The 27,386-nt window shown below is 41.1% G+C and overlaps 3 protein-coding genes across 3 annotated transcripts; 1 reads left to right on the plus strand and 2 right to left on the minus strand.

Moving 5' to 3' along the window:
* The first annotated feature begins 287 nt into the window (after positions 1-287).
* On the plus strand, positions 288-7,927 carry LOC100693866 (pinopsin). The gene is made up of 4 exons (XM_003444281.5): positions 288-977; positions 4,724-5,049; positions 5,454-5,687; positions 7,280-7,927. Exons 1-4 carry the CDS (start codon positions 605-607, stop codon positions 7,529-7,531), a joined length of 1,185 nt encoding a protein of 394 aa, XP_003444329.1. The 5' UTR covers positions 288-604; the 3' UTR covers positions 7,532-7,927.
* Positions 7,928-11,556: 3,629 nt separating this feature from the next.
* Positions 11,557-21,697, minus strand: LOC100699918 (stonustoxin subunit beta-like). Its single transcript, XM_019352103.2, has 7 exons — positions 21,086-21,697; positions 18,426-18,599; positions 18,026-18,196; positions 17,735-17,908; positions 14,886-15,059; positions 12,779-12,825; positions 11,557-12,603 (listed from the first exon to the last, which is right to left on the minus strand). The coding sequence occupies exons 3-7, from the start codon at positions 18,091-18,093 to the stop codon at positions 12,074-12,076; spliced, it is 993 nt and encodes a 330-aa protein (XP_019207648.1). The 5' UTR covers positions 18,094-18,196; positions 18,426-18,599; positions 21,086-21,697; the 3' UTR covers positions 11,557-12,073.
* Positions 21,698-21,952: 255 nt separating this feature from the next.
* LOC112843923 (protein NLRC3-like) lies at positions 21,953-26,437 on the minus strand. Its single transcript, XM_025903277.1, has 7 exons — positions 26,383-26,437; positions 26,200-26,298; positions 25,296-25,397; positions 23,510-23,588; positions 23,051-23,258; positions 22,018-22,883; positions 21,953-21,985 (listed from the first exon to the last, which is right to left on the minus strand). The coding sequence occupies exons 3-7, from the start codon at positions 25,367-25,369 to the stop codon at positions 21,953-21,955; spliced, it is 1,260 nt and encodes a 419-aa protein (XP_025759062.1). The 5' UTR covers positions 25,370-25,397; positions 26,200-26,298; positions 26,383-26,437.
* Between the last annotated feature and the right edge of the window lie 949 nt (positions 26,438-27,386).

Raw genomic sequence — 27,386 nt, forward strand, 5'->3', positions numbered from 1 at the left:
GATATCACATGTGTTTCCTGTTGGTCAGCTCTCTCTTGATAAAGACATTTTTACTTTTGTTACATTTTGTTTTTGTTGCTTTTTCCTTTTTATCCTTCATAAAAGAAGGATATTCAACAGTCACTCTGCCAAAAACAGATCGCAGTTTCTGCCCTGACATGTCCTCTCTCAAAATGAGCTGATATCACTCATGAGAGAAATGTTTGACATGTGTTTAATAGATTATAGACCAACGAGTCATTTACAATGTTTAAATAAGGGCAGAAATGAATTTTTGGCACAACGCCTGCTCTGAGGCAGCTGTTCTCAGGTGTTCTGCCTCCTGTCATGAGAAACACAGTTTCCTCACTCTCCCTCTCTGTGTCGTCACTCCTCTCTCTCCCCTCTGTATTTAAAGTGTGTTTCGCTGTGCTCGGAGCTCTGAAGAGTATTTCTGCTCTTCCTCAGCGGGTCTTCGGACTCCTCCCTGCCCGGGGATTATCAGACAGCCTGATCCGAGCGGGGGTCTCCAGCAGGAGGATGGCGCAGAGCGCAGCGCGGAGGCGCCATGAGAAGCTGAGCTGACTTGGATCCACTCGGAGGAAAGCAGGAGGAGCACAAGGACATGTTCTCGGAGCTGAGCGGCTTCAACCTGACCTCTAACCTCAGCGAGCCTTCCTCCGCTCCGGGTCAGGAGGACGAGGAGTGGAGAGACGCGCCGCTGGAGCGGCTGTCGCGCGGAGGTCACGTGGTGGTGTCGGTGTGCCTCGGCTCCATTATGGTGTTCGGCTTCCTCAACAACCTGCTGGTGCTGGTGCTGTTCTGCCGCTTCAAGAGCCTGCGGACGCCCGTCAACATGATGCTGCTCAACATCAGCGTCAGCGACATGCTGGTGTGCGCGTGCGGCACCACCCTCAGCTTCGCCTCCAGCTTGCAGCGCCGCTGGCTGTACGGCCGCCGCGGCTGCATGTGGTACGGCTTCGTCAACTCCTGCTTCGGTAAGTGTCTGTACCCCTGGAGCCTCAGAGCCCGAGAGGCTCTGTCAGGTTACCGGTCTGAGCTGACCAATCACTGGCTTCATTTCAGAGCAACTTAAAAAAAAGTTTTTCTGTTTAAACAAACAGTCAAACTTAATTTTAAACTTTATTTACTTTATAACAGCAAAAGTGAAAAGATCATGTCAATGTTTCTGCGCTTTATTTTGAAAAGTCTCCATCCAGACTCCGTGCAGCTTTCAGAGGTTTAAGAAGCGGTCCTCTAGTTTTTCATGCAGTGTTTACTTACTTTACAGCTTTATTTATTTCATATTTTCTGTGGATCCAGCTGCACTTTATTCGCTTTACATATGAGCAGTGCGCAGGTTTGATCCTGGTGTTTTCTTCTCCCACCTGTTGAGTTCTCAGGGGTCACGTGGGCCATGTTTCGTAAAGTGGGTGGAGATGCAGATAAAGTGCAGCTGCCTGCTGCAGATAACAAACCTCTGCCCGAACACGGGGCCTCAGGGGACCCACACATGAGCTCTGGTAATGCTTGAAGACTTGTATAGGCTCAGTTTCACAGACATGGATTAAGTCCAGTCTGGCTGGTTAGACTACAGTACAATAAGCTTGGTTGTTGTTAACAAGTACAACAAATTTACATTGGCATCTAAACCACGCCCATCAGAAAAGAAGAAATAGTTAAAAACAATAAACAGCCAACAACAACAATAATAAATATAAATCAATAATAAATCATTCCTGAGGGAATGATTGTGGAGAGTGCAATGAGGGTCGTGAAAGTTGTTATCAGTGCAATGGCGGCGGGGGGGTCAATTTAAGCAGTACTGGATTTGTCTGTGTCTTTTGCCTGATGGCAATTTTGCAACTCAATCCAATTCATTTTTTTATATGGCACCAAATCACAACAGCAGCCACCTCAGGGCACTTTATATTGTGAGGTGAAGACCGTCCAATAATACAGAGGAAAGTTGAAACGGAGGGTTACCAGCGTGTCACGTGTCTAAAATGATGCTGCTGGTCATTTTCCTCAGTGTGTGGTGTGGGCATCCTCCAGCTGTGGGAGCTCCAACCCAACCACACCCTGTGCAGTCTTCATCATCTTCACCACAGATTCGGGTTTATGTGCACAAAATGAATATTTTCAATAATGGTTATTGAGTGAATCAATAAGCTGCTCCAACCAGAGACCACAGTTCAAGTGATAGACGTGACAGATGTTTTTTTTGTTTTAAATAAAGTATTAATTACTGATAAACTGTTGAGGTATTAAAGAATTCTTGGGTATAGTGAGAAAAAGATTATGTTTTTTTTCTATTTCCAACTTTTCTTTTGATAAAGCTCCAATTTACCGGTCGCCATGGTGACATCCCCTCTAAAGAGCCTGGACAATATAGCAGCTGGAGGCTCATTTTATACTTCCAGTAGATCAATATAGTTTCAAATGTTGCTGAGGGTTACAGTAAAAAAAAAGTGACAGGTTGCCTACCAAACAGCAGATCAGGTGCATCAAGTCAAGTAAGGACATAAAACGTTATTAGTGTGGTAATGTGATTTTCCTTTCAAGTGCTCCACAGCAAAACAGCTGAAAATATAAAGACAAACAGTTACCCAGAAGCATGTTTAAAAAGATAAGCTTTCAGCTGCTTTTTTCAAAAGCTCAGGAGCAAGAGTGCTGCAGTCTGGGGGCCATTGTTGGAAAAAGCTCTTAAGTTCTTAGCCTTGTATGGTGCACAGACAGTAGGCTCAGATCACATGACCTCAGGGACCTACGGGGGATGTATGGATATAAAAGTTCACCCATATACGCTGGTGCTTGCTCATGCAGAGCTCTAAAAGTCAAAACCAGAACCTTAAAGTGGACTCTGAAATTAGCTGGACTGGGAGCCAGCACCACTGAATTAGCAATGAAGCGGCATGAGAATACTTAAAAGCCTCACAGCAATATTCTAAACAACCCGGAGGCATTCCAAGAAAGCTTAAACACAAGTAAAGAATAAAGCACAGTCATCCAGATATGATGACATGAATAACAATCTGCAGATCAGAGAGTGACACAATCAGACTCTACTTGGTAATATTTTGTAGTAAAAAAATAATTTTTAGTGAAAGCAAGACTGAGCCAGAGCTTTAATGTGAGCAAGTAAATGATCATCCCAAGGAGAGAAGATTTAGCAAATGTGGCAAGGACCTGGAGTTTGATTGACTGTAGGCACAAATCTGCTACAAGAACTTCTGTTTTCTCTTCATTTAGATGGAGAAAATTGTCAGTATGTCAGTATCCAACCTTTAGTAAAGCCAAGCACCTCTGCAAACTCTGTAGCTTAGAAACATCTTGGGCCTTAAGAGAGATATAAAACTCAATGCCATCGACATATCAGTGATCAGTAATGTCCTTAAAAGTGCCCAACATGTGCTGAGATGGGAGCAGATATAACAGAAAAAGTAAAAGCCCCAAAACAGAACCTTTTGGCACACTGAGAAGTGGAAGAGGCCCTGAACCTACAAGCAGCCACAGAAAAGCTTCATTCAGACAGATGGGAAAAAAACCCCATTTCAAAACAGATCCTGATCCACCCACCCAGCTTCTCAGGCTATCGTGCATAATGTGATGTCAACAGTATAACAGGCAGAGGTCACGTCCAAAATCAACAGAACAGAACATTCTCATGCATCACAGGACACTCTAGGAAAACATGTTGCAGTGGAATGAGCTCTTCAACAGCTGGATTGAAAACTATCCAGAATGCTGTATTTGTCCAGAACAAGCTGTAAGCTGCTCAGCCTGAACCTTTTCCAAAATCTTAGCAGTAAACAGTAATTTAGAGAAGAGTATGTAGCTGCTAAGAAAAGAAGGGTCAGCTTATTTTTTAAGTGGGTGGATAAGAACATTCTTAAAATAAACAGGAACTTGACCAAAGACCAGTGACGTGTTGATTTTAGTGACCACAGTGGCTGTTAGTCTGAAAGACATTTTTTGAACAAGTATGCTGGTATAATGTTAAGAGAGCAGGAGCCTGTTTTCACTGAGACAACTAATTTTACCAGCTCAGGTAAAGAAGGTAAAAAATAACAGGCTGACCTGGGGTAGGAACAGAAAGTGAACAGATTTTTACTACAAAAAAAGAAAGAAAAATAAATATCAAATTTTATGACAGTTCAGCTGTTTTTTTTTTTAACATTGACCATTGTTCACTGTAAATAGTCTCAGCAGAATTAAAGCAAATCTATTCAAATTACAATTTTTGATGCTAAACATGATTTAGTTACAGCACAGAGCTCAAATGGAGTCAGTACTGAAGGTGTGAAAGCTGAAGTAGTGGTGACCCCTCCGCATTATCATGATTTGCACTTACCTGCCCCTCTAGACTGAGCGGCAGGTAAGTGGACTTCCAGGGTAATTCCTTTATTTATGTTGCCTTTAAATTTCTGTCAAGAGTCGGTCATTTCCAGTTCCAAGGCAACGTACCAATCTGCTTACTGCTGAAGATCACAGTTTTCATGCAGTATATGTTTTTGAAATGCTGCTCTCTGTGGAATTATCATTCTTATTCTTTGTTTTTACTAAGGTTACTGTAGCTCTGTAGTTATTCTGTTTTTTAATCTGCTCGTGGCTGCTGGATTAAACTTGAGCTGGAGTCCAGTCATTTTTCTACATGTTAACTGATGTGTTTTCTTTATTTCCAAACTGTAGATGAGTCCTTTTTTTTTAAGTTAACCTGATCACTTCCTGTCTTTGTTCTTAGGCATCGTCTCCCTGATCTCTTTGTCCATCCTGTCCTACGACCGCTACAGCACTCTGATGGTGTACAACAAGCGGTCGGCAGACTACAGAAAACCCCTGCTGGCAGTGGGGGGGTCGTGGCTGTATTCAGTGATATGGACAGTGCCCCCCCTGTTGGGCTGGAGTAGTTATGGCCTGGAGGGGGCGGGGACGAGCTGCTCGGTGTCGTGGACTGAGAAGTCACCTCGCTCACATTCATACATTATCTGTCTGTTTGTGTTCTGCCTTGGGCTCCCCGTCCTCATCATGGTGTATTGCTACAGCCGCCTGCTCTATGCCGTCAAACAGGTGGTTCACGTTCACAGATGCTGCACATCTGGCAACTCAATTTATAATTTATATTTTCAATAAATATAACGTCAACTAAAAGAGTTTTTAGTAGACGTGTATATATTATATATTTTTATGTATGTTACATATATTTTCTTCCTTTAATTAAATTTGCATATTTATTTACATTATTCAATTTATTAATTTATAATTTGCTATTTTAGGTATTTACACTTTTAAAGGTATTTTTACTGCCTAAATATTACAATATTTGTGCTTTGTTGCTTCTGACAGGTGTTTTTCTGTCTTTATCTTTTATTATTTCTGTATACTTATTTATGTTCTATTTTCCTGTCATGAGATTTTGATGAGACAATTTTGAAAATGTTTTAATGATAAAGTCCCTTCGTCTTGTCTGTCAGGTGGGTCGTATCCGACGGACAGCAGCTCGTCGGCGAGAGTTTCACATTCTGTTCATGGTCATCACCACAGTGTTGTGTTACCTGATCTGCTGGATGCCATACGGCGTCGTTGCCATGATGGCCACCTTTGGCCGGCCAGGACTCATCAGCCCCGTTGCCAGCGTCATCCCTTCAATCCTTGCCAAGACCAGCACCGTCATCAACCCTGTGATCTACATCCTCATGAACAAACAGGTGAGTGCTGGACCGAGCTGTTATCAGGTAGCACCAGGGCTTAAAATACAGTTTGTCAGTACCGTAGGTAGGAGCACTGACACACTGATGGGGAAGAAAATAATATTGCTAATAAATTTAAAAATGCACCCAAAAAGTAAAATATTTTCTTATTTTTAAAGTAGATATTAAAATGTTTAACTTTTTTTATATACATATACAAAATACATAGGAAAAACTAAACATATATATAAACATAATAAGTAAATGAAAATTTTTTTGTTCATGTTTTTCAAGATTTAATTAAAGTGAGACAGAGGTGTGGCAGGATTGTTTTTTAATTTACTCTGAGTGCAAACCACCTCAGTATGATGCTTACACACAAACAGACGCACATGTGATATCAATAACAATACATCACAAGGTTTTCTCTTTTTTTCAAAATGGTATACTTATTGAAAACTGCATTTAAAAATAAAATTAGTAGGTCATGAAAATTAAAAGTAAAAATTAAAGGAAATTAAAGTGTTTGAAAAAACGTACTCCTAAAAGTACTTTTATTCCATGATGTTCATTCAGTCATGAATCGCAGGGACACATGAAAAAGTTTCAGGACACCGGCCCTCGAGGCCTGGAGTTGGGGACCCCTGGTCTAAAGGAATAAGAAGAAAAAAATAGAAAATAAATTCTAAACATATCAAAAAAACTAAAAAAAAAAAATTGAAATTAAATTGGTTGTAAATATTTTAATTGTGTTTACATGTACAAAGATATACAGTTACATTTTAAAGTTTAATGGAAGATCAAAAAGTAAGACAATTGAAATTAAAAAAAGCAGATGCTTTTTTTTGCTTGTTTTTTAATTAAGAACATCTGTTCAACTCTTTGTTAATACAAGTATCAGCCAATCACGTGACAGAAACTCAATGCATTAAGGCATGTAGACATGGTGAACACGGCCTGCTGAAGTTTAAACTGAGCATTAGAATGAGGGAGAAAGACGTTGTGGGAGCCAGATGCACTATATTTCATAAAGTTCTGAACTGCTGAGATTTTCCCATATAACCATCTCTAGAGTTTACAGAGAGTAGTCTTAAAAAGAAAAAATAATTCAGTAAGTGGCAGTTCTCTGGGAGAAAATCCCTTGTTGATGCCAGAGTTCAGAGGAGAATGCCCAGACTAGTTAGAGCAATTAGAAAGGAAACAGGAGCTCAAATAACCGCTCGTTACTACTAAGGTATGCAGAAGAGCATCTCCACGAATGCATTCAGCTGTGTCTCAGCGGTTCAGAATGGTGATGATGCTACAAGTTCTTTTAGAAAACAAATGTGAATAGCATGTTTGCTCAGTAAGAGACTATCTGCCTGGAGATCAATATCTGTCTGTTAATGAAGCAGGTATTATCATACAGAGTGAGTTGGGACTGGAGAGCTCACAAACTCCCATTTACATCGTAAAAAATATACTTTCATGGCATATCCTTTGACTAATCAACAAACTTCAAATGAGGTTATTGGGTAAGCAAGGATGGAGCTTAACAGAGAATAGCTGCCAACACTGGCATTGACAAATATAACATTAAAACCGTTGACAAAAACAAATCTCTTTGTCAGTTCTACCGCTGCTTCCTGATCCTGTTCCACTGTAAACACCCACTGACGGAGGATGTACAGTCCTCCATGCCCTCCAAGACCACCATGGTCCAGCTGAACCGGCGCGTGTTGGATGGCAGCCCCGCCGGGCCATCTGGTGCCAAACCCATTGTGCAGGACGTGGAAGGAATCAGCGCTGCAGAATCTGACAAAACCGACCCCGTAGAGCTGCCGCTGCCACCGCTGCCAATGCCTGAAATCTCCTCCTCCTGACAGCCCTAAGCACTGACTGTTCACTGAGAAGTGGGGCCAGCAAATGTCTGTTGTTTGAACCCTTCAACCACCAACATCTCAGCTCATACTCACACCCATACTCATCACTTCTCAGTTTGTATGTGTTCCATTTTGGGGAAACGATGAGGTCATACCCCAGATGCCAACTGTATTCAGCTGCTGTAATTATTGATTTAATAATGTGAGCTTAACTAATCTAACAGAAGAGTTAAACCCTGTTTTTGGATTTAACCGTTGAAATCAGAGGCTCGGTAGAAATCAATATTCTGCTTGTTTGTTTGCGGCCCTCAGACTTTAATTACTAATTTGTGGGTATTTTTCTATGGTCTGTGTCCTGTTTGTGTGTTGGGAATAAAGTGCTGTGCTCTGCTTTGACTCTCTGACTTTAATTTTAGCAGGGTCAATATGACCGATGATCAGTAGTTCTGATTTATTGATTTATTTATTTAATTTTTGGAAAACTACACAATTTCACTGTTCATAAAGAAGACCACTAATACAAGATACGAGCTATTGCAAAGAAATGGAATGGTTATGCTCACTTTACCTTTATTAGACTATGGAAAAGTGTCAGACTGAAACAGACTAATTAGATCAGGGGTCGGCAAACTTTCTGAAAATAAATTTAATAACGCTCTATATGAACAGTTACAGACTATATAGAACAACTTTATAGAATTATAGTTTTTCGCAGATGTTGGCAGCTATCAGCGAATAGTTATCAGCTATTTTGAAACAACAAAAGACACTTTTTATCCATAACAAGAACTCCATAACAACAAATTAACTACAACAGAAAATGCAAATGCTATTCATTGTCTCCTCACAACAATGATAAGAAAAATAAACTGGGCCAATATGGCATGTTTGTTAATACAGAGATACACCTGTTAATGGGATCTCTGGTCTCCCACTCAGATCACACAGGTCTCCGAGTGTCCTGCATTAACCTGTCCACTCTCACACCAAAAGTGTCCGGCTACCTGAGGACATTCTTCATGTGAGAGAAAATCTGCTCACACAGAGCCAAATACTTTCAATAAGTCCTCTGCAATGTTCTGAGACAGTTAAACTTGTCAGGTAGTGATGTCCAGCAGGTGAAAATGCAAGCTCCATGAACATGCATATCTATGGATTCCAGCTGCGTTCGTAGTTCTGCAAACTTTGAACCCCACAGAGTCTAGCTTTTAAGTTCAATCAGCTGAATTTTTATGTCCTCTGTGTCCAGCCAGTTAATGTGAGACAAATCCAGCTGCTCATTAAAGCTTTCTGGTTGGATCAGAAAAGAAAACAACCTGAAAGTCCCGAAAAAGCATTGTGAATTCTCTCTTGAGTCTACTGATGTAGCCGCGTATTTCTGCGGTGCTGATGCTGCGCTGAGAGAACAGCTCCTGAAGCATTTGAAGTGTCAGAATGTGGAAATTTCAACATTGCTTGAAAAAACTGCCAGCTAGCAATGTCCCTCTCACTGGTAGGCTAAGTGATTTTTAGCCAATTACAAGTTGAATCAGGTAGTTGGGGTTGATAGCTAAGATAGCGTCATTAAGAAGGGGCACAAGAAGGTTTGGAGTCTTCCTACACCCCCGTTCTCTGCGGCCTGCTGGAGCGGGGGGGCTAGGAGGAGGAGTTGGCCGTCCGACTGGGGTCTGGAATGTGGGGCCTCCCTGCTGCTGCGGAGTCGGGGCGGTCTGCTTCTCCCCACCGCAGGGAAAAGGGTAACACCACCTGGGTCTGGGCGCAGTTTCCCCCTCCAGGGGCAAGGGTACCTAGACCCGGGGCTTAGAGTACGCTTGGGGAGTGTGATTGTGTGTACAGTGTCTCTCTATGTCTGTCTCCACGTTGGGTGAGTGTTGAGAGCATGAGGGTGGGAATAGATGTTTGTATCTGTGTGTGCCTGTTTGTCTGTGTCTATATGTCAGGTTGGGCATCAGACCCCACCTCTCTGGGGACATCTCAGGCCCTCCAAGGTTTGGAGGCCCATCTCCCCCCACCACTTCCCCTGCCAGTGGCAGACGCCCTCAGACATCGGTGCATTGGTGGTTCTTTGTGTCCGGGGGTGGGCGCCCGCCCGGGTACCCACCGGCTCACTCCTTGGCGGCTGCTTATCGGGGCATGGAGCCTGGGGCTCGCTCGGGCCACTTCGGGGATGGGGTGCCCTCGGCCTCTCGGCCCAGGGCTCGGTCACTCAGGCACAGCTGGCTGCCGGCGGAGCTCACGGGCACGTCACTGCAACCCCCCGGCTTCTGCTCCGCGGCTGCTGAGTGACCCCTGATCTGGGACTCTCCTCAGCTCTTTCTGGGATAGTGGCGCGGCTGCCCCTCTGTTGGTCTTCCTTGGTCTCTTGTGTTCTGGGGGCCTCTGGATGTCTGGAGTTTTGATCTCCTCCATACCTGCTTCATGCCCTGGAGGTCAGGGCAGTGGCCCCCCACACCCTCTAGCAGATCATTACATGAAGGAACCTTTTAAAAACAAGCGCGTTCATGCTCACAGGTGTACACACGGGTGATCACATACACAAACTACACCCTTTTGGGCTCCTACCTCAAAGCACACTGTGCGCTGTCGATCTCACGTGCTGCACCATAATGTTTAATATTTAGTATTTACTGTCATATTCCCATATATCATTGTGATCTTGTTTATTACTCTTGTCTTCTTCTGCTTGCTTTCTTTTTTCTTTCTCAACTGGTGATCCAGGTGATCGATATGTATTTTTTTTTTTTGTCTGCTTATTCTGTTGGTTTTTGTTTTTTGCCCTTTTTCCCCGTCCCTCTTCTCAGGTTTTTTTTTTCTTTCCCTCTTTCTTTCTCCCCTTTCTTTCCACCAGTCAAGTCTGTCCCGTATTCAGCAAGTGAAAATAAAATAAACAATAAAAGGTGAATCAGATGGACCATTATGGCAAGGCTGGGATGGTCCATTTGGTAAAGTAAATCCGTTGGGCATCTTTCTTCGCCTTTAGACAATAATTCTGATGGCAAAAGAACCAAACGGGACAGGTTAAAAAAAAAAAAAAAAAAAAAAAAAAGAAGGGGCACAACTAACGTGTCTTTTGCGAGGTAATTTGCCCGGCCATTTATTTTTTAATGCACCTTCTCAGATTAATTCACTGGGTGTCATGATGACTCGTGCCATCAGTTAACCCTTTGCGTGCCAGCGGTGGCACACGTGCCCAGGGTTGCCGACCCCTGAATTAGATGAAGACCTATGGGACAGGTGTCGAACTCCATTTAAGTTATTTTATCTGATAAATAAACACAGTAAGATTCTCTCTATATATATAGATATACATATATATATATATATAGACAGAAGTTAAGGTCGTTGCAAGATGGCAAATTGAACCTCCCCCACCCTCATTTAGATCTGGCGTTTGGAACTATTTTGGTCTTCATGTGAAGTATGACCCTGAAGGTAAGCGTGTCATGGACAAAAGTAAAACAGTATGTCGGATGTGCCACACAATGCTCAATTACATTGGTGTGAACTAGTGGGTTAGCGCAGTTAGCTTGTTAACGTGTTGACGTGGGGATGGACGGGGCTCGTTAACGGAGATTTGCCGTGTTGTGGCGTTAACATCATTTCAACGAGATTAACGCTGACAGCACTAGTGGGAACACAACGAATATGAATTGCACATCTACTCCGACATCATCCTAGTGCAAAGACAAGTGGAAGCAGACAAAAACAACAAGCACGCATGCTACAAACTTTACCCGAGTCATTTAGACAGCCGTTAGCACATGGTTTTCCTTATGGGGACCTGATATGTTTAATATGCTGCGGAGAATATACCCCAGAAGAAGCATATAGTATAGCTTTTATTTTGGAAAGAGCCATTTCTCTGTAATAAACCCTGTTTTCCAAAGATGAGTGATTTCTCAATCAGATAGATTTATTTTTTTATTACTTTGTTTCAGCAACATTAAATTTAAAAACTGTACTTTTGAGTTAAAATATATATTTATAATTTTAATAAATGACAAATTAAAAAGGCATGAACATTTTTTTGTATCGAAAAAATATTGAACCGTGACACCAAAGTATCGAAGCTCCTTCCAAGGGAGGATTAAGGTAAGTAACGCAAGGAGAAAGGAACCCAAAATATGAACTCATAAATCCTTGCTTCCATCAAATCCGTAAGTTATATCAGTTACTGCATGGTACGAATAACCAAGAACTTTATGAGCTTATGAATGCCAAGAGTCGCTCATTCATTCATATCAGCTTTCTCAGCTCAGAATTTACCTATATTAAAACTGAGTTATTTAATATAAATAACTTTAATATGGTGCTATTAAAGTTTTTGACTTGAATCACAACTGAAGATTAGTGATTAGTATTGTTTGTTAATCTGTTTATTTACTGACACTCTTGCTATCTGCACAATGAAACACCACATAACTTCATAAGAATATGTTTAATTTCAGAAGAGGAAGAAGTTTAAAAGGACATGTACCTATTTAACTATCTGTTCAACAGTTAGAGTGTTTCTCTAACAGGAGGACACTCTTTACACTCAGCTCAGCACAGAGTCACTGAGGAACCAGACCAAACAACCCCTAATCCAGGATAAAGAGTTTCAGCGAATGTGGTGTTGAATGTGTGGAGGTGGATCAGAGTGTCAGAGGAGACTCTGTAGAAGGACAGAGTGCCAGCAGGACAGTCCACATACACTGCTACTCTGTTAGAGACAGAGGAAGAGGAGGAGGAGGAGATGGATGTTTGCCTCTTCTTGTGACAGACCGAATAACCCTCATCAGAGCAGACAAGACTCCAGGACAGATCATTAAAGCCAAATACAGAGTCATCACTGCCTCCTTTTTCAATTCTTCTGTAACTCACTGATATACGTGCTTTTCCTTTCCACTCGACCTCCCAGTAACAGCGACCACTCAGATCATTTATACACAGCAGCTGATCCCAGTACTTAAATCTGTCTTGATGATCAGGATATGACTGAACCTCCTCCACACGTGTCACCTTCCTATTGTTGTCAGACAGTTTGAGGTATCTGTATGCTGTGTTTGTGTCGATTGTGAGTTGACAGGAATCTGATGAAGAGAACAAACACAATCCAGCTGCAGTTATTGATCCATCATCTGTTCATTGATTGACACTTTGATGATGACTCCTGACATCAGAGATGTGAATGAGTGATGTGACAGTTTGAAGATGGTTGAATGTGAGCTGCTTTGTTTTCATGAATCACATTAAAAACACACTTACACTTCCTCAGACCTGGTCTCAACCATTGTTCTCCAGCAGGTTTCACCCTGAAAGGAGGAGGGGGGTCAGACCAGCATAGTCTCTTTCAGCATGCACACATAGACATTAATATTAAAATGGACATTTCCAGCATCTCTTTATTAACTCAAACGATTGCTGTTACAAACACAAATGGCTGAAGCGCTACAGCTGCCAGCCGAACACTCCAACAACAACAACAGCAGAGAGCGCACAGACTTTTATGCTGGTGAGGAGTGATTGCAGATGCCATGCAGGTGAGCCCATCTCCCCTGCAGTGGCACCGTAGACCACGCCCCGCCACAAACTTTTTACTCCCAGAACTATTGAATCTTGAAAAACCCTAAGTGACAAAGTGCATTAGGCTGAAAGATCTAAAAAGAAAATAAAAACAAAAAAACAAACTGATACCACTTCCAACATAAATGAAGAAAAAACTAAACAGCAGTGGCGTTTGCAGGGTTACTGAAGTTGGACTACCTGGTATATAATGTTGTGCTACATGATTGCTAGCAACACAGCTATGTTAGCATAACATTAGCACAGTGAAGCTGGAGGATGAACGCCAGCTTTTTTTCGCCACTCGATAAAAGTTAACGTGAGGGATTCTGGTGGTTAGGGAAAAATGCAATCGCATAGCAGGATGCTATACACGAGCTAAACTTAAGTCAGGAGAACAACTGAGATTATTCAGCCACAGTACGAGGTAGTTATTAATATACTGCAACAACATGGGAATAGAACAGCTGTGAGAGAATTCAAATGTTACAGAAGTGGAGAAAGCGCAGTTTTTGGCTTTCCCCATATTTCAAAAGTGCTTCATCTCTTTGCTATGACTGTCGCTCGGCATAATTTGCAGATGATAATGGTTGTAGCCGCTGCGATGCTTTCGACCAAAACAGGCGCAGCTTGATGACATCATCAACACATGCTATCGCGGTAGAGCGGTATAGTCAAAATCTCTATCGTTGGCCAAATTTATATAGTTTCTATCATATATCGTTTATATCGCCCACCCCTAGATAAAATACATTTAAGCTTGTGTTGTTTCAAGGCTGTACTTTTGTAGTTTGAATGAAACAGCAAGGAATAATTAGACAAATGTGGCCTAATTTTGAATGTGAATAGTCATAAGGGATGTTACATTTTATTTTACAAAGGTGGCAAAGCAACATTTAAGTCATGCCTCATACATAAAGAATTATTCCTAGATTTTCCTCACAGTGTGGAACACAGATTATTCATTTAACACTGGTATTGATCAGTACTCACTATCAGCAGACAGTGGTTAGTGTTGCATTCCTAGCAGTCACCATATCAGTATGCAGAGCACTTGCCAAATTATGACTTGACAGTGGTTTTTGCTGAATTGCACTTTTATTTGACAAGCTCTAAAAACTGGCTCAAATCGATAGTCAGGTTGCAGGAAGTCAGGAAACGTGTTGCACTCTCTTTTGTGGTTTTAATGTATTTATCTATAGATGTACAACAAAAATTATAGAACTATATAATACAACTCTATTAAATGTCAGTTATAGAGAATTATATTCTCCAGGCAAAGACACTGATGCCGACCGATGAAGGTCAATCCATCATCAGCTGTCCTGTTTAGTCATTGAGTAAAGCTGCTTTTGTTTTGGAATCTAATGCCATCATGTGAATATTTTATATTAGAATATAAAATGCCAGGTAGCTATTTATAACGGTTAGCATTAAGTCAACACTAAGAGTTGCATTATGTTGGTACATTTGTAACTACGTTTGCCAAGTAAATGTTCAAGAATATGTTGAGGACAGATTTTCTTGACTAATCATAATTTTTTGCAACGGATTTTTAAAACGGTTTCTCCAGTTTCCATTCTCTTTCCAGCTACAGATGTCCTAGGCATATTTGTATACACAGATTGAGAGGGAGAAAAAGGATATTTCTTAAAATAAAGACTGTGTTGTTAAGCATACTAAAAAGATGCATCTATGCAGATGGTAAGAAAAAATCGCTAGCAATGATTGTCCCTGGTAAAGTTCTCCCTGGAGGTCCCTACATAAACATCTTCTGTTTCTGTTGTGAACCAAAGAATACACTCCATACCTTAGATTATCCAGTCTCCACCGTGGATCCTTCAGTCCAGCAGACAGACGATTTATTCCTGATTCTCCAGGATGATTATAACTCAGGTCCAGGTCTCTCATATGTGAGGGGTTGGAGCTCAGGGCCGAAGCCAGAGCATTACAGCCTTTGTCTTTGATGAGACAGCCTGACAGACTGAAAATAAACACGCACGCGCGCGCGCACACACACACACACACACACACACACACAAAACCTTTGTGAATACTTCCCTGGATTTTTTTTTTCTTTAAATGCATATTTATCTCCCCTCCCAATTGTCTTAAGTTGTTTACTAGTCTAATCCAAGACAATATTAGAGAGAAAACCCAACAATCAGATAGTCCACCATGATCAGTGCTTTGAGACTATGAAAAGAACATTATCAAAGAAAAATGTTATGGCAAACACAATAACCCACTATCTCTGGAATCTCGTTCAGAGTGTCACCTTGTAATATGGTTCGATCAGAGACATGAGATCATGGCATATTAAATAACTTTATTCATCGCTGCCACATGTTAAGCATGCACCCTGAGAGGATATGGTTCTGAAATTGGTACAAGTAGTAAATAGTATTAATATGATTTAGTTAAATATATATTTCTCTAATTCAGCATCTTTTACATCAAAGTTTTAAAGTCATTAACACAATAAAATATTATATTAACCATTGAGTAGAAGCAGGTAATACAAAGTCACATGGACACAGAATTGGATGAAATCTCTCATTTGTGGATCAACACTGCCCTCTAGTTGGCACAATAATTCACTCAATACAGTGTGTTGTTGTCTTGAACAGGTACATATGCTACCACAGTAAATTTCAACAGTGTGAAGCAAGGGTACTACATGCTTTACTTTTACAACATAGCTAGTCGCACACTGGCAGTAATAACAAGATGTTAACACGGGTGAATTTATTGCGAACAGAAACAACGAAATACAACGCTCACAAGGTGAACTACTTTCATGACTAATTTTTCCCCTCCAACAAGGGACAAGGGGAGACTGAGACAGAAAACACACTGAGGGATGATTAGAGAAGTGAAAACAAATGGGGCAGAGCAGGAACAAATGAGACCTAACGAGACCAGGAAGCAATACTGAACACAATGCACACGAGGCAAGGCCTAACAAAATAAAAGAGGATGTGGGACACGTGAGCTTGACAATCAGATGGGGATAAACAAACATGGAAATGCATCATAACAGACTAGCGAGCCAAAGGATGAAACACAGAGGGAAGAACATGGGAACAGTTAAGGGAGACAGAACACTGAGACATAACTGGGAAGAGAGAGAGTGACAGAGAGACACAGGCGACAGGAGAAAAACAGAGACAGACAGGCAATGAGGGGGTGAGACACAGAGGGAGAAAAAAAACATAAAGACAAGTCATTGAGGGCACGACGGAAGAAGAAACGCAGAAGGAAACTAAACAATCTAAAATAAACCTAAACCCTATTATTATTATTATTATTATTATTATTATTATTATCATTGTTATTATAGAAAGAAGAAGAACTTCTATTTGCATAGCACCTTTCAAGAAAGCCAAGAACGCTTTACAAAAGAGTCAGTAAAGGGACAAAAATGGTTGGAGGTTGAAGGCACTGTTGAAGTGTGGAGTGTTGTAATGGTGATGTGTAATTGTGGAAGGAGACGATGAAAGAGAGTTTCATGTTGACTTCAGATATTTATTAATGCGTGGGTCTTATTTCTCCCATGCTACACAGTCAGAGAAAAGATACAGCATCTGCACATTTACAGTTTTACCCACTGTTGCTCCACAAATGGCTATATTTAGGATAGCATCCTCTTGCTTTTTTTTTTGTGGGGGGGGTGGGGGGTCTCCTGAACTCAATCTCCATCCTAAGCTTGACCTGTGTACATTAGGACCTCTTTGTAATTATAGAAACCAGCACCATTTCTTGAGCCTGCAAACCTGGAAGTAAGTGAGAAGAAGGTTCTTATAACTGATGCATCACGTAACCGGAAGACAGTTGAGATTTATGAGGGTAATATATGTGTGGCCTGATAGCTGAGCTCTGGACTTACTTGGGTTAGTCCAGGATTTTGTTGGACATCCTGAACAGGACCCAAGAAATACCTCTAGAAATTCAGCCAGGCAGTGAGAAAGCCATTGATGAGGATCTTTGCTAAAGTCATTGAGTGGCCAAAGTAGGGAGATGTTCATTAGGCGTAAAAAAAAAAAAAGCTGCTTTTGTAACAGATTTCATATGAGCCTGGAATGTAAGTGGGAAATCCAAAATGACACCCAGGTTGCAACCTTCTGAGGATGGTGAGATGGGGCAGGCACATGTGTCAATCAGTAGAACTCAAACCTTCTGGAGCAGAGCCTTGAGGGCCAAAACCAAGAGCTGTTATATTACTGTTGAGTTTAATTAGGTTACATGAATTCCTTTTTAAAAACATTTATACACTCAGTTGACAAGTGATTGTGGAGGAAGTGGGTTGGAGGGTTTGATAATGCGATGAATTTGTGTGCCATCAGAATAGGAATTGAAACAAACACCATGATAGAAATTTTTCTGACCAAGAGGAAAAAATGTAGACAGTGTAGAGAAAGGCTGGTTTATAGACCTCACATGATCACCGTGTGTCTGTCTGGCACCCTCTACATTATCACAACACACTGTATACTTTTCCTTTGAGCTTCTCCCACTCCATTTTGGATGAGCAACCTATAGGAATGCCAGTGGTGCATGGAGTCTAATAATTCCCCAAAGGCAAATAAAAGGTTGCTTGACAATTCCAAAATGGGATAATAATATATGGGTCATAATTGGAAATATTGGAATGCTAACCTGAGAATTTGAAGTTTACAGTGTGGACTCCGCAGTCCAAGACACAGAAGCTTCACGCCTGAATCCTGGAGGTTGTTGTTACTCAGGTCCAGTTCTCCAAGACTACCGGACTGCGAACTGAGAACTGAAGATAGAGCTTCCAAGCTTCCTTCTGAGAGGTTGCAATAAGTCAGTCTGGGAAAAAGGAAGAATGAAATAAAAAGTGGCGATTTACTACATTTAGCATTGTTTAATAATGTTAATGTTAGTAAATCTGTTCAACTGATGAAAAACAATGATAGTTGATCAGACCGGAGAGTTTCCGTTTTCCAGTTTGAATTCTTCATTCCAGACAGAAACTTCATTCCTGAATCTTGCATGTTGTTGTGACTCTGGCCCAGCTCTCTCTGAGTAGAGGACTGGGAGCTGCAAACTGAGAACTTGGTTTCACAGTTTCTTCCTGAGTGGCTACAGACACTCAGTCTAAAAACACATAAATAAAAAAACAGATGAAGAATAAAAAACTCAACAGGACTGAACAATCATGGTTCAGGGTGGAGTGATGATGTACTAGATCCAACAATATTTAGTCTTTTTTTAATTTTTCAATGAAGTCGATCTTTTTTATGCAATTTTTTTTTAAATCGATTTTTAAAAAAACAAAAAAAAAAAAGAGTAATGCAAAAACAAATAGAATGTGACTTGATCTAACCTGAGAGTTTTCAATTTACAGTGTGGATTCTCCAGTCCATCAGACAGAAGGTCCAATCCTGAATCCTCGAGGCCATTGATACTCAGGTCCAGTTCTCTCAAACTAGATGACTGTGAGCTGAGAACTGAGGACAGAGATTTCCATCCTATTTCGGAGAGGTTATAGACAGTCAATCTAAAAACAAACAAACAAAAAGAAAAACAACAAAACATTAATATTTGTGATCAAATAAAATCACTTAATAATGAACTTTGACAATGTAACTACAATTCATGGTTAACTTAATAGTTCATGCGTGGGCCTTAGGAGAGAAGGTGCAAAGCAGGTTTGGATCCTGGTAAGTGGGGACTGTTTGAACTGAGGGGTTACAAAAGTCATTTAGTTAACTGCAGGTCACAAGAATTCTTAAATTCACTAAGACAAAGCGTGCCCTATGTTGGCTGATAAAAGTTCACAAAATAGAATCTCAAACAAAGACTCAAATTTAAGAAATATAATCAAGACAAAGTGAGGGAAACTTACATGTAAACAAAGTGAAATTGAAGCTCAAATGACTGAAAAACAGGGATACATTGAAGATAATCTATGTTGACTGGGTAGAGAAGGCTTATTTTGTTTTTTTCATAAGAATATGTGAGATTTTTCTTAAATCTGGCAACAGGAAACCTGAAACAATATGAAGAATATGATTCATTTAATCTTGGTATACAACAAAGAGTGACTGTGCCAGCAAGGCTAATAATAACATAAAAAACTGAAACCTGATCTTTAACTGACCAGTACAGGGATGAAAAGAAATTTTGAGAACTTTGAAAAAACTTAAAGTATTGTGAGTGCTGTGAGACCAGCAGTCCAATAAGTGAAGTCACCTCTTTGTTTAAAAAGTCCAACGAGTATTACCCAGTAGGCAATGTTGTGACTTTCAGTGAAAGGTCTTTTATTAGAATCATCATTATAAATTATATTTTCTTAATTGTTATACTGGTTAAACTTATACTTAACTATATTCTCAACAGTTTTAAGCAATTAAGCATAATTAGCTTTTAGTAAATCCACACATGAATTATAATTCTTTGTTCAAACATTAATACTCTTTCTTTTATTCAAAATCATGGATAACTTTGTGCTGGCGACACATCTCTTTTCTTTCACATTCCTGTAGCCACCCTGCAGACCCACAGTTTGATCCAGTTTGAAACTGGATCCCGTCTACACACAAAAAATCTAGACATTAGACAAGACATTTTCATTTCTCAAACTGATTCAGACTTTTACTTTGATTTATTCTCTTGATTATGAATAAAGATCATTTAAAATTATGGAAAAGCTCTGTTATAGCACTCTGATAATTTTAACACATTAGGCTGGATGTTATGATTTGGTGCTATATATTAAAAATTAATGTTAAGGCCTTTTTACCCCTCCGATGTAATGATAGATGAGCAGAAGATCTATAGTACAGTATAATACCAGAAATGGGCAGTTACTCTAATCCGATTTTGTTTGTGAGAGTGTCTCATGATAATGATGTATGAGCGTGCGACATCCGTGGCGGAAACATGTGTGTAGATCAACAATGGATGATATGGAGTGCAGGAGAGAGTACGACCATGCAGCATGCAGCGTTTAAAGCTTGGAAGTACTGACATTAGTATGAGTTTGATTCCGTAAAAAGTGTGGAAAACATTGGCGTCTGCTGTACACTGTGTGGGTGGAAAACGTCTTTCTACGGCGAAAAATTAAACTTTAGATCTGAGCAAGCACCTAGCACGCTGCCAAGGGAATATGAAATTCACACAGAAACCTCCCGATCCCCCCACTGAGATGACTGCTGAAACACCGGCAAACCTCGTGCCCCACTCCTGCTAAACAGGTGAAAATGATCAGTAATTAATAACTAATTACTTTTTTCAAGTAACTTAACCAACACTGTATCATATGCTTAACTATTATTTAATTTAATAGTTTTGATTTGTCCATAATTTTTAATTTATTTGGCGGTATGGCATGTTACCTACTAATCAGAAGATTGGTGGTTCTATCCCCGCCTGCATGCCAAATAGTCAAGATACTAACCCCAAGTTGCTCTCCGATGCAACTTGGGGTTAGCTTGTGTGAATGGATGAATGAGACAAGTTGTGCGCTTTGAGTGCTCACATAGAGTAGAAAAGTGCTATATAAGAACCAGTCCATTTACCATCAACTGTCCAGAACAACTCAATACATCTTTACCCTGCACCCAAAGCTTAGGAAAGTGCCACAGCTGTGGAAGACACTTTATATGGTACCTTTTCACAAGATGCCACAACCCAAAGACTATATATATGTATAGTGAAGACTGACAGGAAAGCGGAGGTAGAGAGAGGAAGACATGTGGCAAAGGGCCATAGGTCAGACATGAATATTTAATATTGATTTAGTTCTTTGGGAATGCAGATGAAGCTCCTCAAGACCTTCTATGACTTTGTGATGGCACTGGTCATCTTTAATAGCATCTATTTATTACTTTCCTGTTTAACTTGCTTCTGTTACATTGTGAATATCCCATCTGTTGCACTAATAATGGGTATCTTATTGTATCTTATTACACTGTGCATGCCTCCTTTTGTTAGGTAGAATAAACATTATAAAAATAAATGGATGAGTACATATATACTTACAGAGATTTGTTGGAGGCTCTGACCACTGGCAGCAACCTCAGAAGAGCCTCCTCTGAAGCAGAGAATTTCTTCAAGTCAAACACATCCAGATCTTTTTCCGATGATAGTAGGATGAAGACCAGAGCTGACCACTGAGCAGGAGACAGTTTATCTGTGGAGAGACTACCTGAACTCAGCGACTGTTGGATCTTCCCCACTAGAGAACGATCATTCAGCTCATTCAGACAGTGGAACAGATTAATGCTTTTTTCTGTAGACAGATTCTCACTGAGTTTTTTCTCAATATACTGCACTATTTCCTGACTGGTCTGTGAGATACTTTCTCTCTTTGTCAGCAGGCCTTGCAGGGGATGCTGATTGGTCTGCTGTGAAAGACCCAGGAGGAAGCGGAGGAACAGGTCCAGGTGTCCTTTTAGACTCAGTAAGGACTTGTCCACAGCACAATGGTAGAAGTATGCTGCTGCAGATTCTCTTGTTTCAGACTTCTGGGGGGTTGCCTGTTGATCTTCCAGCAAGTTGAGTCCAGAATTGATGAAGGTCAGATGGACATGAAGAGCAGCCAGAAACTCCTGAACACTCAGATGGATGAAGCAGAACACCTTGTCCTGGTACAGTCCTCTCTCCTCTTTAAAGATCTGTGTGAACACTCCTGAGTACACTGAGGCTGCTCTGATATCGATGCCACACTCTGTCAGGTCTGATTCATAGAAGATCAGGTTTCCTTTCTGCAGCTGATCAAAAGCCAGTTTTCCCAGAGACTCAATCATCTCCCTGCTCTCTGGACTCCAGTGTGGATCTGTGTGAGCTCCTCCATCATACTTGACCTTCTTCACTTTGGCCTGAATCATCAGGAAATTTATGTACATCTCAGTCAGGGTCATGGGAAGCTTGCCTCCCTCTCTGGTTTTCAGCAAATCCTCCAGAACTGTAGCAGTGATCCAGCAGAAGACTGGGATGTGACACATGATGTGGAGACTTCGTGATGTCTTGATGTGGGAGATGATCCTGCTGGCCTGCTTTTCATCTCTAAATCTCTTTCTGAAGTACTCCTCCTTCTGTGGGTCAGTGAACCCTCTGACCTCTGTCACCATGTCAACACACCCAGGAGGAATCTGATTGGCTGCTGCAGGTCGTGTGGTTATCCAGAGCTGAGCAGAAGGTAGAAGGTTCCCCCTGATGAGGTTTATCAACAGCACATCTACTGAGGTGGACTTTCTAGGGTCAGTTAAGATTTTAGTTTTGTGGAAGTCCAGAGGAAGTCGACACTCATCCAGACCATCAAAGATGAACACAAGCTGGAAGTTTTCAAAGCTACAGATTCCTGCTTCTTTGGTTTCAGTAAAGAAGAGATGAACAAGTTCCACCAAGCTGAACTTTTCCTCTTTAAGCACATTCAGCTCTCTGAAAGTGAATGGAAATATGAACTGGATGTCCTGGTTGGCTTTGTCTTCAGCCCAGTCAAGACTGAACTTCTGTGTTAAGACTGTTTTCCCAATGCCAGCCACTCCCTTTGTCAGGACTGTTCTGATTGGTTCATTTCTTCCAGGCGAGGCTTTAAATATGTCTTCTTGTCTGATTGTTGTTTCTGGTCTGTCTGGTTTCCTGGATGCTGATTCAATCTGTCTGACCTCATGTTCATCATTGACCTCTGCAGTCCCTCCCTCTGTGATGTAGAGCTCTGTGTAGATCTGATTCAGAAGAGTTGGATTTCCTCCTTTAGCGATCCCCTCAAACACACACTGGAACTTATTCTTCAAAACAGACTTTATATGACTTTGAGAAGCTCCAATAGGCGATCCTAAAGGACCAAAGGACCAAAAATTTAAATTAAATAGTTAAAAGGTGCACACAAACTCTCCTTCCCCTAAAGAATATTCATTTCAATACACATTGGTCCATCTTTTGATATATTATGCAATTGTTCCATCTGTTCAGAAGCTTAAATCATTAAAGAAATCCTGTTACTGCCCTGCAGTAGGTCAACCAGGTCCACCTGCTTCATTTCCCTCAGGAAGTTCAGTGTGATTTTTAGAAACGCCTCTCTGTTGCTCCTCGTCAACACATCCTCATCGTCCATCTGTCTCTCTGACCATTCTGGGCAACCTGGACTCAAAATCTTCTGGATCTTCTTCAGCTCAGTCTTCACAAAAGTGATGATTTTGTCCTCCAGAAGCTGGAACAAAATATTACGTTTCCCATATTGACATATTTTCTATATTGATGAATACTGCAATAAACCACAGTATTGTTAGGCAATGAATTTTCCTATTATTGGTGCGGCTCTCCAAAACAGTTTACTATCTCATGTGGCCCCCTGGGAAAATTAATTGCCAACCCATGTACTATTCAGCATGAACATCACCATATAATGAAATCGTGGAGTCAAATAACAGATGTAAAAGTAGTTGGTGTAGATATACAGACAATAAATATGGAGTCCAGGCGTGTTGGGTGTAGCTGTGCAGAACAACCAGTTTTCCTGGTGGCATCTCTGGAGGAATCACTGAAAATATAAGCACAGGAAAAAGATCCAGTAAGAGACATTTTGACAAGTTTACCAGTCCTGTCCTGCTGATACCACTGAAAACAAATAACCCAGTTTAGCATTTGGCTTTTGAGCTTTAGTCCTTAACAACTTTTCCTTGAATTGAGTAGGTTGTCGTGTTCACCGACACAAAGATTTATTCATGTCCAGGGGAGTTTTTGTTTATCCAGAGTTCACCTGATAAGCAGTCTGGACTGCAAACTTTTAGTGGACTATCATTTGATGACATAACTTCATAATAAGAAAATTTAATTTCACCCATTATCAAAAAAGCTTTTAGCGCATGATCCTATGATTGTCAAACCCAAGAAATTTAACTAATCATTAAACTTTCCTTTCTTTGAAGGGTCATGTAAGGGACAGTATTACAGGCAAGGACTTATCCATGCCTTTGTTACATCAAGATTAGATTACTGTAATTCCCTTTATACTGGTCTCCATTCTGCCCTTGTTCACAGACTGCAGCTCGTTCAAAATGCTGCTGCGCGTCTCTTAACCGGTAGGTTTGAGTCTATTACTCCAGTTCTTTCCAACCTACACTGGCTCCCCACTAAATATCGCATTGATTTTAAAATCTTATTGGTCACTTTTAAAATCATAACACAGTGCCCAGCTATCTTATGGATCTCCTCAGCTTTTATAGCCCTGGGAGAGCACTTAGATCAGCAGGCCAAATGCTCCTGGTGCGACCTAGATCTCGGCTTAAGACCAGAGGTGAGGTAAACACAGAACACAAGGAGTGGGGACACTGCATGGACATGGTGTTTGAATACACATATGTATTTAGGATTTCGGGTTTGGAATCACTTTCACTGTTTTCAATTTGGTGTAAGACTGTTACCCACTTGGCCATGGAGTGGGTGTTTATAGCTGTAAAGTCCAGCTGTTGTGAGTACTGACTACCTTGTTTGAGCCCTTCAGTTGCTGGACTTAGCCACAGAAGGACAAGATAGTAGCAGTGTGGTCTCCCTTGTGGTGGGTACCCCCCTTTCTACATTTCCTGGATTGCACAGCACTCTCGATGTGAAGCTGACATGTAATGTACTGTATGTGTCTTTTTGCAACATTTTTAAATAGTAAGCCCCTTGATATAATTCTCCTGCAAACTCTTTGTCCAGTAAATTTGACCACATGGAACCACACAGGTTTTGAAAATATCCAGCCTAAAGCAGTTAAATCAGCTCTCAAAGAGCTCATGTTACTAACAACTCACCTCTCTACATCATACGCCTGCTGGTCTTTGAAATCAATGTCTTCCTGTTTAGACGCGTCAGACTTTAAGAACACACTGCTGGGTTTGCATCCAAGTTTATCAGGTCTCCCATAGATACTGTTAGAGAAGAAGAATGTGTTTTCCTTTTGCAGTCACACAAGCTGATGAAGAATTAGAACACCTTCATCATCCCAAACAAAAACTGGTTTGAAGGCTGAGCATGAGCAGAAGGAAACTCCACACTAGTGTTGTAAACACAGTCATTTACTCTGTGCAGAACTATTGATGGTCCTACTGTGAACAACAGGAGTTTAAATGTACGTTAGACATTTTTAATAGAATAAAGGAATTCCTTGCTCAGTGACTTCCTTTGTTCTTTAATGTCAGTTAGTACATTTAAATCCAAATTACACCAAACATGCATGAAAGAGTTAATGTTCCTAACTGTTTACCTGTCTGCTGCATATGATTGGTGTCCTGTAAAGTTAATGGGGCGATCTTCAGACCGGTCAGTCTGAAAGGACATACAGCTGGCTGGAGGTCCAGGTTGCTTCCTGTGAATAATGATGGAGCAGTGATGTGAGTGCTGAGTGTGACATGGAGAAGAGTCATAGACAGTTAGAGATGATCATCTCACCTCTGAGTTTTGGTCTGGCTCTCATGTTCCCCACACTGAGTGGTTTTACAGGGAGGGACTCCCTCCTCTCTGTCCTCACATTTATCCATGTTTCTTACACATATTAAGATATAGTACTGTGTAAAATCCAAGTCTTGAGTCAGCATTTATTCCTACTTTATTTTCTACATTTTTCTTCTAGAAATTCAGACCTTCTTGTAATTTTTTATTTTGTTTTAACTGGTCTTGAGCAATAGATCTCCAGGCTTTCTGAAGGTCTTCCAAATTTTTATTTGGATACAGATGGCCTTTTCACTTATGTTTTTTAGTTCAGTTTGAAACTGAACTTGATTATTTTCAGAGTAATGTTTTTGTTTGTTAAGCTACTTAAATGGTGAAGTATGACTCATTCTGGCCACATCCTTTCTGGTGGAGTTTGCATGTTCTCCTCGTCTTTGCTTGGGTTCTCTCTTGGTACTCCAGGCTTCCCCTCACAGTCAAACAGGTAGTAGATTCAATTGATTTTAATTTTTTTTTTATAAAGCATCAAATCACAACAGTCACCTCAATTTGCTTTAGGTTGTACCATAAAAATCCTACAATAATGCAGAGAAACGCCAACAATGATATGACCTCCTATGAGCAAGCATTTTGGTGACCATAAACCACCATCATGAAATTCATTTAAATCAGACGCTGAGCTGTCAGCTATCAAAAAGTTTGTGTTACTATCAGCTCACCTCTCTGCAGCAGAGGGTTGTTCTTTAAATTCAAATATGTGTTGTTTAGAACAGTCACTCTTTAAAGACGGACAGCTGGGGTCAGGTCCAGGTTTCTTCCTGTGTATAATGATGGAGCAGTGATGTGAGTGCTGAGCTGTGACATGGAGAAGAGTCATGGACAGTTAGAGATGATCATCTCACCTCTGAGCTTTGGTCTGACTCTCATGTTCCCCACACAGAGTAGTTTTAGAGGGAGGGACTCCCTCCTCTCTGTCCTCACACTGATCCATGCTGCTGAATTCACATCCACATCAGCTCACAAACACTTTCTACCTTCACCTGCAGAGGAAACACAAATCATTCATGTGCACATGAACTGAAATCCTCCTTTCCATCATGTGTGCTGTCCAAATATCAGCTGCTTCTTTTCTGCCTCATCTCAGTGTCAGCTGAATGCAGTCAGACAGCAGTGTGAGGCAGAGGAAGCTGCCATCAACTGCTCTCCTTCTACTATCAGTCCACTAGATGGAGCCATGAAGCACACACGATGCATTGACTGACACACACTGATTCACTGTGACCGGAAGCTTCAGTCCATTAATATTCAGTCAGTTCAACACGTCTGAACAACATTTTCAAACATTTGGCTAGAGAGTCGAGCGAGGCCACCACATGATGAAACTTCGTGTCGTCAGCTGAGATGCCGTGAACGAACCACGACGGGGGATCGTGGAGCTAAAAGTCGTAGCCACGGCAGGAGGCATAGGGCTCGCTGGTGCATGCACGGCGAGGCCGTAACTCAAGAGTTGGGAGTTTGCCTTGTAATCGGAAGGTTGCTGGTTCGAGCCCCGGCTTGGACAGTCTTGGTTGTTGTGTCCTTGGGCAAGACACTTCACCCATTGCCTACTGGTGGTGGTCAGAGGGCCCGGTGGTGCCAACTGATAATTATATTTCAAGAATTATTACTGGTGGCAGTTTGAATGGAGCTCCCTGTCTGTGCAATTTGTCGCCCTCTGGAAGTCAAAACACAAACTGCATGATGTCACTGTAATGACCACAGTGACAGGAAGTGTTTCTAAATGATGAAATACTGAAATCGGGCAGCACGGTGGCACGGTGGTTAGCACTGTTGCCGCACAGCAAGAAGGTCCTGAGTTCAATTCCACCATCAGGCCGGGGTCTTTCTGTGTGGAGTTTGCATGTTC

The sequence above is a fragment of the Oreochromis niloticus genome, linkage group LG23, assembly GCF_001858045.2.
Source record: "Oreochromis niloticus isolate F11D_XX linkage group LG23, O_niloticus_UMD_NMBU, whole genome shotgun sequence".
Classification (NCBI taxonomy): domain Eukaryota; kingdom Metazoa; phylum Chordata; class Actinopteri; order Cichliformes; family Cichlidae; genus Oreochromis; species Oreochromis niloticus.